This window comes from Lissotriton vulgaris, unplaced genomic scaffold (genome assembly GCF_964263255.1).
Source record: "Lissotriton vulgaris unplaced genomic scaffold, aLisVul1.2 SCAFFOLD_468, whole genome shotgun sequence".
Lineage (NCBI taxonomy): Eukaryota > Metazoa > Chordata > Amphibia > Caudata > Salamandridae > Lissotriton > Lissotriton vulgaris.
The window spans coordinates 995,982-1,008,691 of NW_028241185.1; the positions used below are offsets into that span (position 1 = coordinate 995,982).

The window sequence follows — 12,710 nt, forward strand, 5'->3', positions numbered from 1 at the left end:
CCAACTACCAGGCGGTGGTAACAAGACTCCAGTTTATTAACATTTGTCAAACACAAGATTTGGGGTCATAAATCATCACAACAGATATTGGTTATTAATATGCACCATTAATCATTCCTTAAGACAGCCATAAATCAATCATACCTCAGTGAATCCAGACCTAATCTGTCATACCATGCTTCATCTTTGACAGTACAATCCGCCAAAAGTTCAGGCTTCCTTTGCTACCACTGCGTGACATCTGGGCAGCTTCTTGCCCGCTTTGCGGCCGAGCTTGGGCTGCAAGTGCAGGGCCTGCTTTGCAACTATTCCTTTTGCCCATCAGTGTCCCTGCTTTCAGAAATCCCAAAGACCACCATTATGGCATTTTATTTTACCATCCAGCGGCCAACCGGCAGCCCTTATGTGTTGGTGATGCAGGTTATTACAGGTGGTGCCTGGGCCACACTGCCAGTGGTTTTCTGACCATTGGCAGCTCACCCGTAATCCGTTAGCCCTCGTTAGGAGCATTCTGGTAGTTCAAAAGCATCTGCAATGTTCAGAAAAAAATGTCCCCAAAAGGTGCACCCTGTACCCTAAGTAGTAGCCTGGCACTTTTTAGATTGATGAGATGGTGTCTTAACACCTAAACTATGCCCCGCAGAATTTGCTCATGAAGCTGTTGAGCTTCCTTCTGGAGCTTTGAATAGTGTTGTGGCTCTCTGCGCCTCTCCACTGAAAGTGTGCAATGATCTCAGACCCCAGAATTGACCAAAGCCTTCCAGTTTTTCTTTTGACCTTGCAGAAGGTCACGCATTCTTCACAGGCTTCGGCCCCCTTAAATGAAACCTGTCAATGCCGTACACAGGTTTTCCTGTGTTTCCGTAATCTAAACTGACCCCCTGCCGCCCCCCCCCCCCCCCCCCCCCCGGGCTGGACCTTTCCTAGTCTTAAGCAGCCACCCCTCCACCACTCACCACTCTTCATCCCCTTTGCCCGTGCGTCCCAGGCCTTCAGGGCACTTAGCAGCGGTCCCTTTTGTCTGGCCTTGACTCCCCAGCCCACTCATCATCTCAAAGATGCTGCCATGCCCTATCAAAAAGAGTGTATCTCACTCTCCACCTTTAATCAACTTCTTAAAACCAAACACTGTCCAGAAACTAAACCTCTAACATACCACTTCCAATCCAAAAATGCCCTTTTGATATCATAAAATGCTGCATTATTCAGAAATCTGCAAAACAATACTAAAGCTTTACTATCTTGGACAGCCTCTCCCTAAAGGAAATATATAGGTCAAAGTAATCTATATCAAATTGGTGTGTGGCTACATTGTTTTCGGTCTGGCTAGATCAAAGGATAACAACCCTGGGGCAAAGGTCTCATAATGTCATGTCACTTCCTCTAATGTTATCCAACTTAAAAAGCGGTCTGATGTCACTTCCACAACCAATATGATGTCAGTTAAATTCTGCAGTACATCTGTGTACCTGCTATCCCTTTACCACAGATGTTTTGCTTATTGAGTGACTTGTTTCTGTATGTGTATTGGAGTCAATTGTGTATGACTGAAATGTATAAATATAATTACGTTATTAATTTTTAATAGGAAGTGAAATGTTATTCTTTCTATATTCCCGTTTTAAATTTTGATTTGCGTCTATTTTTATCTTATGAAATGTGCAATTATATTTATATTTATATAGTGCTTACTACCCCTGATGAGGCATCAAAGCACTACTCTGGAACCGAAAAAGGATTAGTGGTGGATTAGTAAAGGGAAATATAAGTTAATGCGAGGGGTAGACATGCAAGTCTGTTAGTGGGATTTAATAGAATAATTGGGAGATAAAAGAGGGAAGAGTCTAGAAAGTGTTATTTGAGAGATCATAGTAAAATGATGAGGTCTGGGATGAGTAAAAGGAGAGCTAGAAAAGATACGCCTCCCTCAAACTATATTAGGGAGATCATAGTAGTAAAATCAGGTTTGGGATGAGTCAAAGAAGGTATACAAGAGGGAACAATATAGAAAGGGTTGTTTGGATCATAGCAGTAAAATGAGTTTTGGGGTGAGCCAATGAGGGAAGAGTCTAGAAAGGGTTATTTTGGGGATCATCGAAGTAGAAAGAGATGTGGGTTGAGTCAGAGAGTGGGGGTAGAGGATATAATGAGAGAGGTATAGGGAGAGACAAAGAGAATTGCATTGGAGATAGTCAAAGGTTATTTTATTTTATTTTACAGTAGAAGTAAAGTAATACATCTATAGATACATACCTACATAGAAAGGGTATACGGTATTAGGAAGATAATAAATCAAGATTTAAAGTTGTATAAACTCAGACTTTCAAGTGTTGCTGTACTTGAAGCTACTTTATTTGTGCATTTTTTAACTTCTTTTTTCCATTCGTTTTTATAATTTTTCTCAATATTTCATGTGATGCAAAACAGAGTGGGTATTGTGTGGCAGAAGTGATGACTGTGAAACTAGGGATATAGCTAGCCAGAGGTGGTGAACTACACTAAACGTGTTTTGTTATTAGACTAAAGTTGTACTTATAATTTACATTTCCAGCAGATTTTAATTCTTGACAAACCACAGGACCTGAACGGGAGGCAGCCTGTACGAATTGGGATAGTTCCGTACAGAATGAGTGAGTGAGTGTGTGTACCCTGCTGAGTCAAAGACTGTTTCTACCGCTGCGAATTGAAAATTCTGCTACCTTTTATCTCAAAAGGTGTATTATATAAACCAGATTTGTGATCAACTCCAGGAGTGTTGTGTCATGCGCTTGATGGATGTTTACCAATACATATAATAAATGCAGAACATGTATGTGCGGTCCCGTTCAACTGCAATCAATGCTAGAAAAAAATAAAACCCAATAGAGAAAGGTGGACAAATACAATTCGCCAGATGTAAGCATCAAAGACGAGCTCACATCAACCCAGTAGCAGCACAGGGGGTTGATTTCCTTTTGAGGCTGTCCAGCTCTCACCTTCCGCCTGGGCTGAAAGGACTTCTTTCTTTCTACATTTGCAGTAGAAGCAGGTCTACTGACAGACGCAGGAACGGTATGCAAACAGCTCTTCATTTTTAGGGGAAACGGGAAAATACATCCTTGTACTTTATATTACAAGTTGTGAATATTATAAGGGGAAGAAGTGCATTAAAGACAGTGAAAAGCACCTACGTGTCAGACATAACACATGAACATCCTGTCTATTCCCGGTAGGGCTGTATTCGACTTCTGTATACGTTTTTTACACCCTGACACTTGTACATAAATATTGTGAAATATGGGTCTCCAGGTGGCTTGATCCACATCAGATCCCCTGGCAGTGTGGAGCGGCGGTTCAGTTCCCCTGCCCTGAAGCCGGCTGCCGCATCATTCATCACGCGGCCTACCCGGCAGCCTCGTCCCCGTCCTTTCCCAGCCTCCCCTGCCGGCATCCTGTCCGCCTACGCGGCTTACCTCGATGGTGCTTGCGGAGGAGGCGGCGCTCGGGGTGGGCGAGCGCTGCAGCGTCACCAGGGCCATGGTGAGTCCGGGAGGAGGAGCGGGGCGCTGGCCGCGGGATTATCACCGTCTCAGAGGCCGGGGGCCGGAGACCGCCGCCGCTTGGGGGGCTCCATCTGCGGGTCCTGGCAGAAGCTCACACCGCCGCTGCGGCTTCCTCGCTCCCCTGAGGGTCCCCGCCAGAGCTCATCAGGTGAACATACATCACTGCTCCATCCTCCTCCTCTCAGAAGCAAACAGGCTTTATTGCCTGCTGCAGACACTGGCGCTGGACATGCACTTCTCTGAGACACCAGCAGCAAACAGCAATTTCCACTACCAAAACGCCCCACTAATTTCTGCACTGTGCATGTTCGGCAACTACGTACATTTAACACCGCATTGCAAACTTTCTTTCTACAATTTCAAATGTGTATTGCTTCTTTTTTTCCATCTACTTTTATCGACATTTATTATATTTAATTTTTATTCAGTCTCATTTTTGTGACCCAACACACAATTTCTGAAATGAAAATATGAGTTTGCTCCAGGTTTTCTGCACAAGTACCCAGCATAGAAAACCTCCAGTTTTGAAGTTTACAGCGTATCGAGACTTTGTGATATACTCAGCTTAGATGTCATCATGCCCTTATTCGAATAATCCGTCCATAGTTCAGTGCAGGCAATTTTTTTCCATTTAAGCTAGACATTTTTTTGATGTGTCATCCATCATTTTTTTGTCTGTGGGATTGCCTGAGAGGGGCCTGTATATTCTGGTTTTCGGAGCTGCACGGGCCTTTTATTTCACTGGGTTTTTGCTCTGGGGGATGGAGCTCCTGAGACTCGATTTTTAGGGCAGGGGTCGCTCTGTCACTTTCTCAATCTTCCCTAGATGAAGCTTCAAGAGAGAGAAATAGAGGAAGGATGGGAGAAGGAAAAAGGAGAGGAGAGAAGATACAGAGACTGGGTGGATGGAAATAGACAGATTGGGAGAGGAGACAAAGGGAGCGGGCTGGTTTGGTTCCGCAGTCCAGCCCTGGGGCCATTCATCGCTGTGCCACAGAACAAGTGATTGATTTGTAAAAATGTAAGTGCCAGGGCTCTTCTCAGAAGGCCACTTCAGATTGCCCCACCCATTGCCCCTGTTAGCACTGCCAATCTGTAGCGTGGAGGTAGGAGGAATTAATCCAATGCGATCCGAAAAGGAAGTTGATAAGTAATATTTATTACTTAAATTAAATACATTTAAAGGGAGCCCACGGCAGAGGTTGTCCATGTAAGAGACACCAACAGCAATCTAATGAGGGGGGAACAGAATGAACAGGGAAAAGAATAAACACTCTAAGCAGAATGTATGACAAAATGGAACAAGATCTTAAAGGGAAAGCGTTAATAAAGCACTTACAGCATACTACATACCCCCTCCCCTTACACAAAAAACTTTAATATAAAACATAATCTTTAAATCTGACTGGAAGTTTGTGAACACGAGTATCAGTAGGTACCTTAACATTAAAATCATTAGAAACATCACATTGAAAATTACTATCACAAGAAATAGGTGCATCAGTATGATTATTTTTACAATCGAATTCAGGACCAAATGTAAAATCAGAATCATTTCCAGATGAATCATTGCAGTACGCTCTGTTAAAAATATCAACATGAGAGTCAGAAATGTTCACTACATTGTTCTTGCTCCACCAACCTCGATTGTCAAGTAGCACAGAAGAATTTGTGACTTTGATAATGCGAGCAGGTAATGTGAATTTAGATTGACCTTTGCAAATTCTAAAAGGTTTCTTGATAATAACCCAATCATTCACATTGAAAACACAATTAGAGCGTATATTGTTTCTGTCATGGAATCTTTTCTGAATAGCTTGTTTATTGGCCACAAAATGTTTAGTAACTCGTAAATCAGTGACCAAACTTCTCTTTTTGTTTAACTCCTTACCAACGGAAAATTTAGAAAACCAGTGTGGTAAAAGTTTAGACTTAGCCTCTCTACCGCATAGAGCTTTTAAAGGAGTAACATTCGTGCTAGAATGTGGAGTATTAAGGTATGCCCATACTTTGTTACGTATAAATTCAGCAACATCAACGTTGGATGAAATAGCAGATTGAATACCTTCCTTAATGAAGCTATTTGCTCTCTCAACGAGGCCATTAGAAGATGGGCTATACAATGCAATTCTGAGATGACTAATCTCATTAGATTTAAAGAAATCAGTCATCTGATTTGAAATAAAATGTTGACCATTATCAGTAACCACAGAATTAGGAATACCTTCAATCTTAAAAATATTCTGAAGAAAACTGATAACTGAATCAGAATTTGCACTCTGTACAAAAGAATAGTAAATCCATTTTGAGTGATAATCAATGGCGACAATACAATACCTTCTTTCAGATGGGAGAAGTATGAAAGGACCTGAAAAATCAACAGCAATTTTGTCCCAAGGTTGATCGGGAAATGGAACTGGAGACAAAGGTTGTTTGTTAACCTTCCAATGTTTATCTGAAACAATGCATGTAGAATATTTGTCAATAAAAGAATGTACATGTTTGTCAATGTTAGGCCACCAATAAATAGTTTTGATTTTCTTACACGTAGCAGAAATGCCTAAATGACCCTCGTGAGCTAAAGCAATGATCTTGTACCTTAGTGAAGTAGGAGGAACAAAAAGGCCATTCCTGACACAAATTCCGTTTTCAAATGAAATTTCTTCACTAACTTGTGCAAAAGATCTTAACCCACTACTAAGACTTTTACTGTTAGGCCATTTAGTTCTGATGAAAACCTCCACTTTCTTTAAAACTTCATCATTTTCCATGGCAAACACCCAATCATTTTGAGAAATGGCGCTAGAATATGAAGCAATAGCATCAATTAAACCCACGACACAATCAGAACTAGTGTGATCTTCATCCTCAGCATTGCTAGGAAGTGGCAGCCGGGAAAGGCAATCAGCACGTATATTTTTACCCCCTTGGATGTATTTCACTGTCAGATTGTACTCCTGTAATTTGGAAAGTAGTCTCACTAATCTGGCAGATGCTCTACCCAAACCATTGCCAGATAACAAAGATACAAGCAGTTTGTGATCAGTATACACTTCACATGGGATACCCCAAATATACGTTTTAAACTTTTGAATGGCCCACACAATTGCCAGTGCCTCTCGCTCAATCATGCTATAGCTACATTCAGCTGTGGTCAGAGCACGAGAAGCGAAAGCAATAGTATTTTCCTTATGATCCACCCATTGTCCGAAAACTGCTCCCAAACCCTTTTGGCTAGCATCTACTGAAACGAAAGGTTTAGCACTGGGCACAAAAGGTTGCAAAGCAGGAGCATTGATAACTAGGAGTTTAACTTTCTCAAAGATATCCTGAAGAACAGAAGACCAGTCAAACTTACAGCCTTTCTTCAATAGGCTCCTGAGTGGCTGAATGGTTTGAGCATATCCAGGCACAAATCTAGCGTAGTATTCGCAAAGGCCAAGAAAAGACCTCAAGGTATCTTTATCTGAGGGTGGAGGCGCATTGCAAATAGCTTCGATGTTACAAAACCTAGGTTTAATACCATCTTTAGATATTAAGTGTCCTAAATATTCAACCTCACTGTTAGAACTGGGGGTCTCTAGTTGGCAGAGGTAGGTACCACTGTCCAAATAGGGACCCTTGCTTCTAGTCAGGACAAGGAGATAACCCTCTTAGATAACCCCTGCTCGCCCTCAAGGTAGCTTGGCCTGAGCAGTCTAGGCTAACCAGAGGCAATGCGTTAAGTATTTGTACTAACACTCACAGTAACACAGTGAAAACACCACAAACTGATTCCACAACAGTTTAGGAAAATAAAGATATTTATTCTAAACTACACCAGACCAAAACGGCAAAAATCCAACATACACAGTTCGAGGTTACGGTTTCAAATGAGTTCTTCAGGTTGTAATAAAAGTTCTTTAAGTTGCGTTAAAATAATCCACAGATGCGTGAAAAGTTCACAGTTGCGTCACGTTTACTCACAGTACCTTTTAGATGCAACAAAGTTCCACAAGCAGGAAGCTGGTGCGGTGGAAACAAGCGATGCGTTACTCCTGAGACCCTGGGGAGGCGATGCGACAGCCCCGCTGCAGCAGCGGGCGTGTTGCGACGAATCCGGTCTGTATGGGGAGGAAGGCAGCTTGCGTAGATTCCGGTGCGTAGGTTCCGTAGGAAGTCTGTTCTCGCAAAGGCACGATGCGATGATCTCGTAGGGGCTGCGACGATCTCCGGGGCGACGATGCGCGGTCCAGCGGTGATCCTCTCTCTCGCAGCTCCTCGGTGAGATGCTTCTGCAGCGATGTCTGCAGCGACGTGATGCGGTCCGCAAGCAAGCGGTGCGGCGTTCTCACCCAGACGACAGGCTCTGCGACGACACTCGCAGCGATGTTCGATTCTCCCGCACCGGTCTGGTGCGTCCCGCAAACGAAGGGTGCGACGGCTCCGGCAGCGATGTCAGGTGCTGCGCCGATCTCGACCTTCGTAGCGGCGGGAAAACTTCTCGCACTGTCGGGGATGCGCTCCGCAAGCGAACGATGCGACACTTTTCAGCTTCACAAGTTTCTCAGCTTATTCTCAAGCTTCCCAGCTCAGGTTCAACTTCTAGAGGCCCCACAACTGGATCAAGCACTCTATGAAGGACAGAACTCTCTCAGCAGAGTTCAGGGAGACTGGGGGTGAAGTCCTTTTGTTCCTGGGACTTCGGAAACAGGGAGCCAGCTCTTCTCAGGCCCTTGGAGATTCCTTCAAGACAGGGGACACAGCTCACAGCAAAGTCCTTCCCCTCTCCTTGGCAGCAAAGCAACAGCAGGTCAGTCCAGCAGAGCAACAGCAGGACAGTCTTCCTTCCTCAGAGTCAGCTTTCTCCTTGGCAGAGGTTCCTTCTTGATTTCCAGGATGATCTACTTTTCTGTTGTCAGGGGTCCTGTACTTATACCCCTAAGGTCTTTGTTCTCTCTGTGCATGTGGGCCCTGAGCCCGGTCTGAACCAGTTCTGGGTGGATCCTGAGCACTTTGTTTTGCTGGCTGCATCTTTCCTTTCAGAGTGAGGGGCAGAGTCCTCAGCCGCCCAGCAGGAGGTGGAGCCAGCATTGTGGCAGGCAGGCACAGCCCTATTCAGCCCAGGTGCTAACTCCTCCCACCACTCAGGTAGCAATTGCTCCACTCAGCCTAGTGCTGACTCATCCAGCCTCTGGGGGGACTCCCCAGCCCCTGTCACTCACAAACCAGACAGTCAATACACAAACAGTCTCAGGCACACAGAAGGGTCAGACAAGAGAACAGCAACTTTCTAAAAGTGCTGTTCTCAAACACAGGATCTAAAAACCACCTTTCCTAAAAGATGCGTGATTAAATTCTGAGTTCAGGGATACTAGATACTTATGTCCTATCTTGCTCCTATGGGAAGAAATGCCGTTAACCACTGTAGCCAGCATCCCCCATGTTAACCTATGGAGCAAGATAGCCTTACAATAGTGAAAAACGAAAATGGCTGTAATTCACTACCAGAGCATGGTACCTGCACTAGTACATGCTCTACCTTTCACATACACTGCACCCTGCCCAGGGGGGTACCTTGGGCCTTCCATAGGGGTGACTGATGTGCACGAAAAGGGAAGGGTTAGGCCTGGTCAGCGGGGACGCGGACCAGGAGGACATGGCAGTTCTAAACTGCCCGTAGGCGCTGCAGTGGCAGGCCCGAGACACCATTTTAGAGCTACTCCTGTGGGTGGCACAATCAGTGCTGCAGGCCCACTAGTAGCATTTGTCATCACCAGCCCTGGCACACCCAGTGCACTTTACTAGGGACTTCATGGTGATACAAATATGCCAAACATGTATATCCAATCAGAATAACAATTTACATAAGGAGCACTTACACTCTGGCACTGATCAGCAGTGGCAGAGTGTCCAAAGCATCTAAACCAGCAAAAACGAATTCCAGCACAGCATCAAAAATACAGGAGGCAGAGGCAAAAAGGTAGGGGTAATCACGCCAAAAGATGTCAGGTCTAACACTCACGAACAAGTAGTTTACATTTGTTGGCTTTTACTGTCATACCTTTGTCACGTAAGATAGAAAGTACCTGTCTTAAAATAATCAAATGTTCTTCCTCAGTTTCAGTATGCATCAATATATCATCTTGAAATGCCTGCACTTGACTTAAATTACCAAAAAGATTGTCCATTAATTTCTGAAACATACTTGCGGCCGAAGCTAAGCCAAAAGGCAATCTTAGATATTTGAATGCCCCAAATGGTGTCACGAAAGCTGTGAGAGGTTGAGATTCAAGTGATAATTGGATTTGATGGTATGCTGAATGCAGATCTATGGTTGAGAAAAATTTAGATTTACCAATGTTGGCCAACATTTCATGTATGTGTGGTAAAGGGTGGCAGTCAACCAATATGTTTTGATTGAGAGATCTTAAGTCTACACATAGCCTTAAATCCCCATTGGATTTCTTTCACAAAACTACCGGAGAAACCCACTCTGAAGCATTGATAGGTGCAATAATGCCATCAGCTTGCAGATTAGAAAGAAGGGTTTTAAGGTCTTCTCTGACACTGATAGGGATAGGCCGGACTTTGTGAACAACAGGGTTAGCATTATCTTTCATTATTATAGTATGTTCAAAACCCTTTACCTTACCAACCGTACTTTTGAAAATTTCAGGAAAATCTGCTTTGAGATTATCAACAATAGTATTTTCATTAGTTATAGCTAAAACATTTTGAGGTAATTCACCAAGAACTATGGGAGGATCTTGTCCCGGCCGTAGGATAATTCCCAACAGACCCAGATCTTTCCATCCAACTATATTTCTTCCTTTAATCGCTACATAAATCTTAGTTTTAATTGATCTCCCTAGGCAAGTAAGTATGTCCCAAAAATATCCTATTAACTTAATGTCCTGTTCTCCAAATGCTTTAGGATTTATGTCAGGGGCAAGAAGTGGAAACTTATCAGGCCATAGTTGATAAAATGTAACATCAGCAAGGATTGTAACCGGTGCACATGAATCGGCCATGGTAGAAATGATCTTATTATCAACAACAATATCAACAAACGGACCCTTGATAGGTTTGTCAGAATACTCAGGAACATCTATGGCAACAACCATGTTTGCAAATTGTGAAGAACAGTCTGAACTTTCAGGTGTATCAACTGAAATAGTATTAATTCGGGGTCTATAGTTCTTAGAATTAGAGGTCAGAGTTCTTCTGTTACAAACGTTGTAAAAATGTCCAAACTTGAGGGCGTGGCCAAGATGGCGGCTTGGGTAGACGTGTAATCCGGAGGCTCCCCGTCCTGAGCCCCCAGGCCCTACCTAAGCCGCTCGTTACCCTGATGCCGGATCTGGAGAGTTGACCCTAAGAGTAGGGGTTTGCTCACGGACAGCAGCACGACCGCCGGCCGACTGTGGGAAGCCGCGGAAAGCCTGACGAGCGGCGCCGGCCCGAGAGGAACAGAGGGCGGCCCAACTCCCAGCCAGTGAACGGGACAGAGAGGCCGGCGGCGGCCCCATGGCTCCTGCGGAGGGCGCCGGGGCTGCCTGGGGCGCCTCTGGGGGACCCGCCGTGAGTGAGCACCGAAGATAAGCCCGTGAGGGGACTGAGCGGCCCGCGCAAGCAGGCGCCGGGCGTCCCGGCCGGGGGCACCTGGGAAAGGCCCCGGCTGCGGCCTTGTGCCTGGAGGGGAGAGCGGAGCGCCTCCGCCCTTCGATGTGACCAGAAGGTACGGCGGAACCCCTACGGCCCGTGGGGGGCTTGCGGAGTGCGCAGGCAGTGGAGGGGCCAGCCCGGCTCCGTGACCCGAGGAGAGCGGAGGGCGGACAGAAGCGCCACGTGGCCCGGCGGGTGAAGCCAGGAAAGGCCCCGGCTGAGGCCTACCCACCGAACGACCACAAGCCCGGGACAGCGGAGAGCGGGACGCGTGACCGGGTGGCCTGCGGTGAGTCCGACGGAGTGTGTGAGGGAGCTGCACTGCTGGGGGCCCCGGGGCGTGAGAGGGAGGCTGTGCCCCGCCGTGGCCCCTTGTGGGGGTCCCTTCGGCCCCGGAGAGAGACGCTGTATGGGCTAATAGAGGACATTGCTGGCACAGCAACAGGAGGGGGCCCTCCTTGATGACATCGGGCGCCCACCACTGTGGTCTAACTGAGCTGGGCGGCTGGCCCTTGGGTGGCACCGTGTGAAGACGGGGGACTTGCATCAACCCCCAATAATCGCGGCGAGGCCTGGGCCCCAACGATCGGGGTGAGGGGGCCGGCAGCGGAACCACGGAATAGAGGGGCAACCTCGAGCCACCAGCGGGCCCTGCTCAGCGCATCGAGGAGAATCCTCCGGCCCTCAGGAGAGCGGGCTGCGGGGGGTCGCCGCGGGCCTGGAACTACTGCAGGGGCCGCGGGGAAGTGAGCTGGATTGGGAGCCGTGGCCCTCCGAGAGCTGGCCTCCTGGCACATTCTTAGCCCCAGATAGACTGTTTGCTCCCCCGACGAGCAGGCGGGGTCCCGGTTGGAGGTGACTGGAGTGAGGGAAGATGGCGACCAACAGCCGCAAGGGGAACCGCACCATCACTGACCTATTGTCGAAAGGCAATCCCAAACCCGAGAAAAGCCCAGACAAGCAGACTCAAGGGCCCCCAGCTAAGAGCGCAGATCGAGATGGGGGAGAGGCACCGGCGACGAAAGCCTTCATGGAGGCGCTCTTCAACTCTCTCAAGGAGGACATTCAATCCCTCCGACAGGACATGGCGGGGGAGTACCGGGAGCTGCGCCGCGACGTGGATGACCTGGGGGAACGAGTGGCGGCTAATGAACTTTCTGGTCAAGCTAGGAGCGAAGAAGTGGAATTCCTCCGACAGGAGATTGTCCGCCTCAACGATCAGCAGACCGACCTCCAGTCCCATACGGAGGACCTAGAGAATCGTTCCAGGCGGAACAACATTAGGGTTCGGAACGTGCCCTCCTCGGCGGAGGGGGGAGAAGTTGCCGGCTAAATCCAGGGTTTGTTCCGAGCGATCCTCGAAGTGGGTGACGACTATGAGATCCGCATCGATAGGGCACACCGGGTGGGCCCGGCCCGTAGATCACAGGGGCCTCCCCCTGACATCCTGGCTTTTCTGCCCGACTACGCCTTAAAGGAACGCATATTGAAGGCGGCACGCCTCAAACAGCCCATTCAATA

The 12,710-nt window shown here is 46.9% G+C and overlaps 1 protein-coding gene across 1 annotated transcript in view; it reads right to left on the reverse strand.

The window, feature by feature from the left end:
- The window catches only part of SSH1 (slingshot protein phosphatase 1), a 320,878-nt gene extending 317,013 nt beyond the window's left edge, over positions 1–3,865 (reverse strand). Inside the window, exon 1 of the mRNA XM_086948044.1 lies at positions 3,453–3,865. Coding sequence (XP_086804170.1) covers positions 3,453–3,518 — 66 coding nt within the window. The 5' untranslated portion in view covers positions 3,519–3,865. The remainder of the gene's footprint in view (positions 1–3,452) is intronic.
- Positions 3,866–12,710: the final 8,845 nt, after the last annotated feature.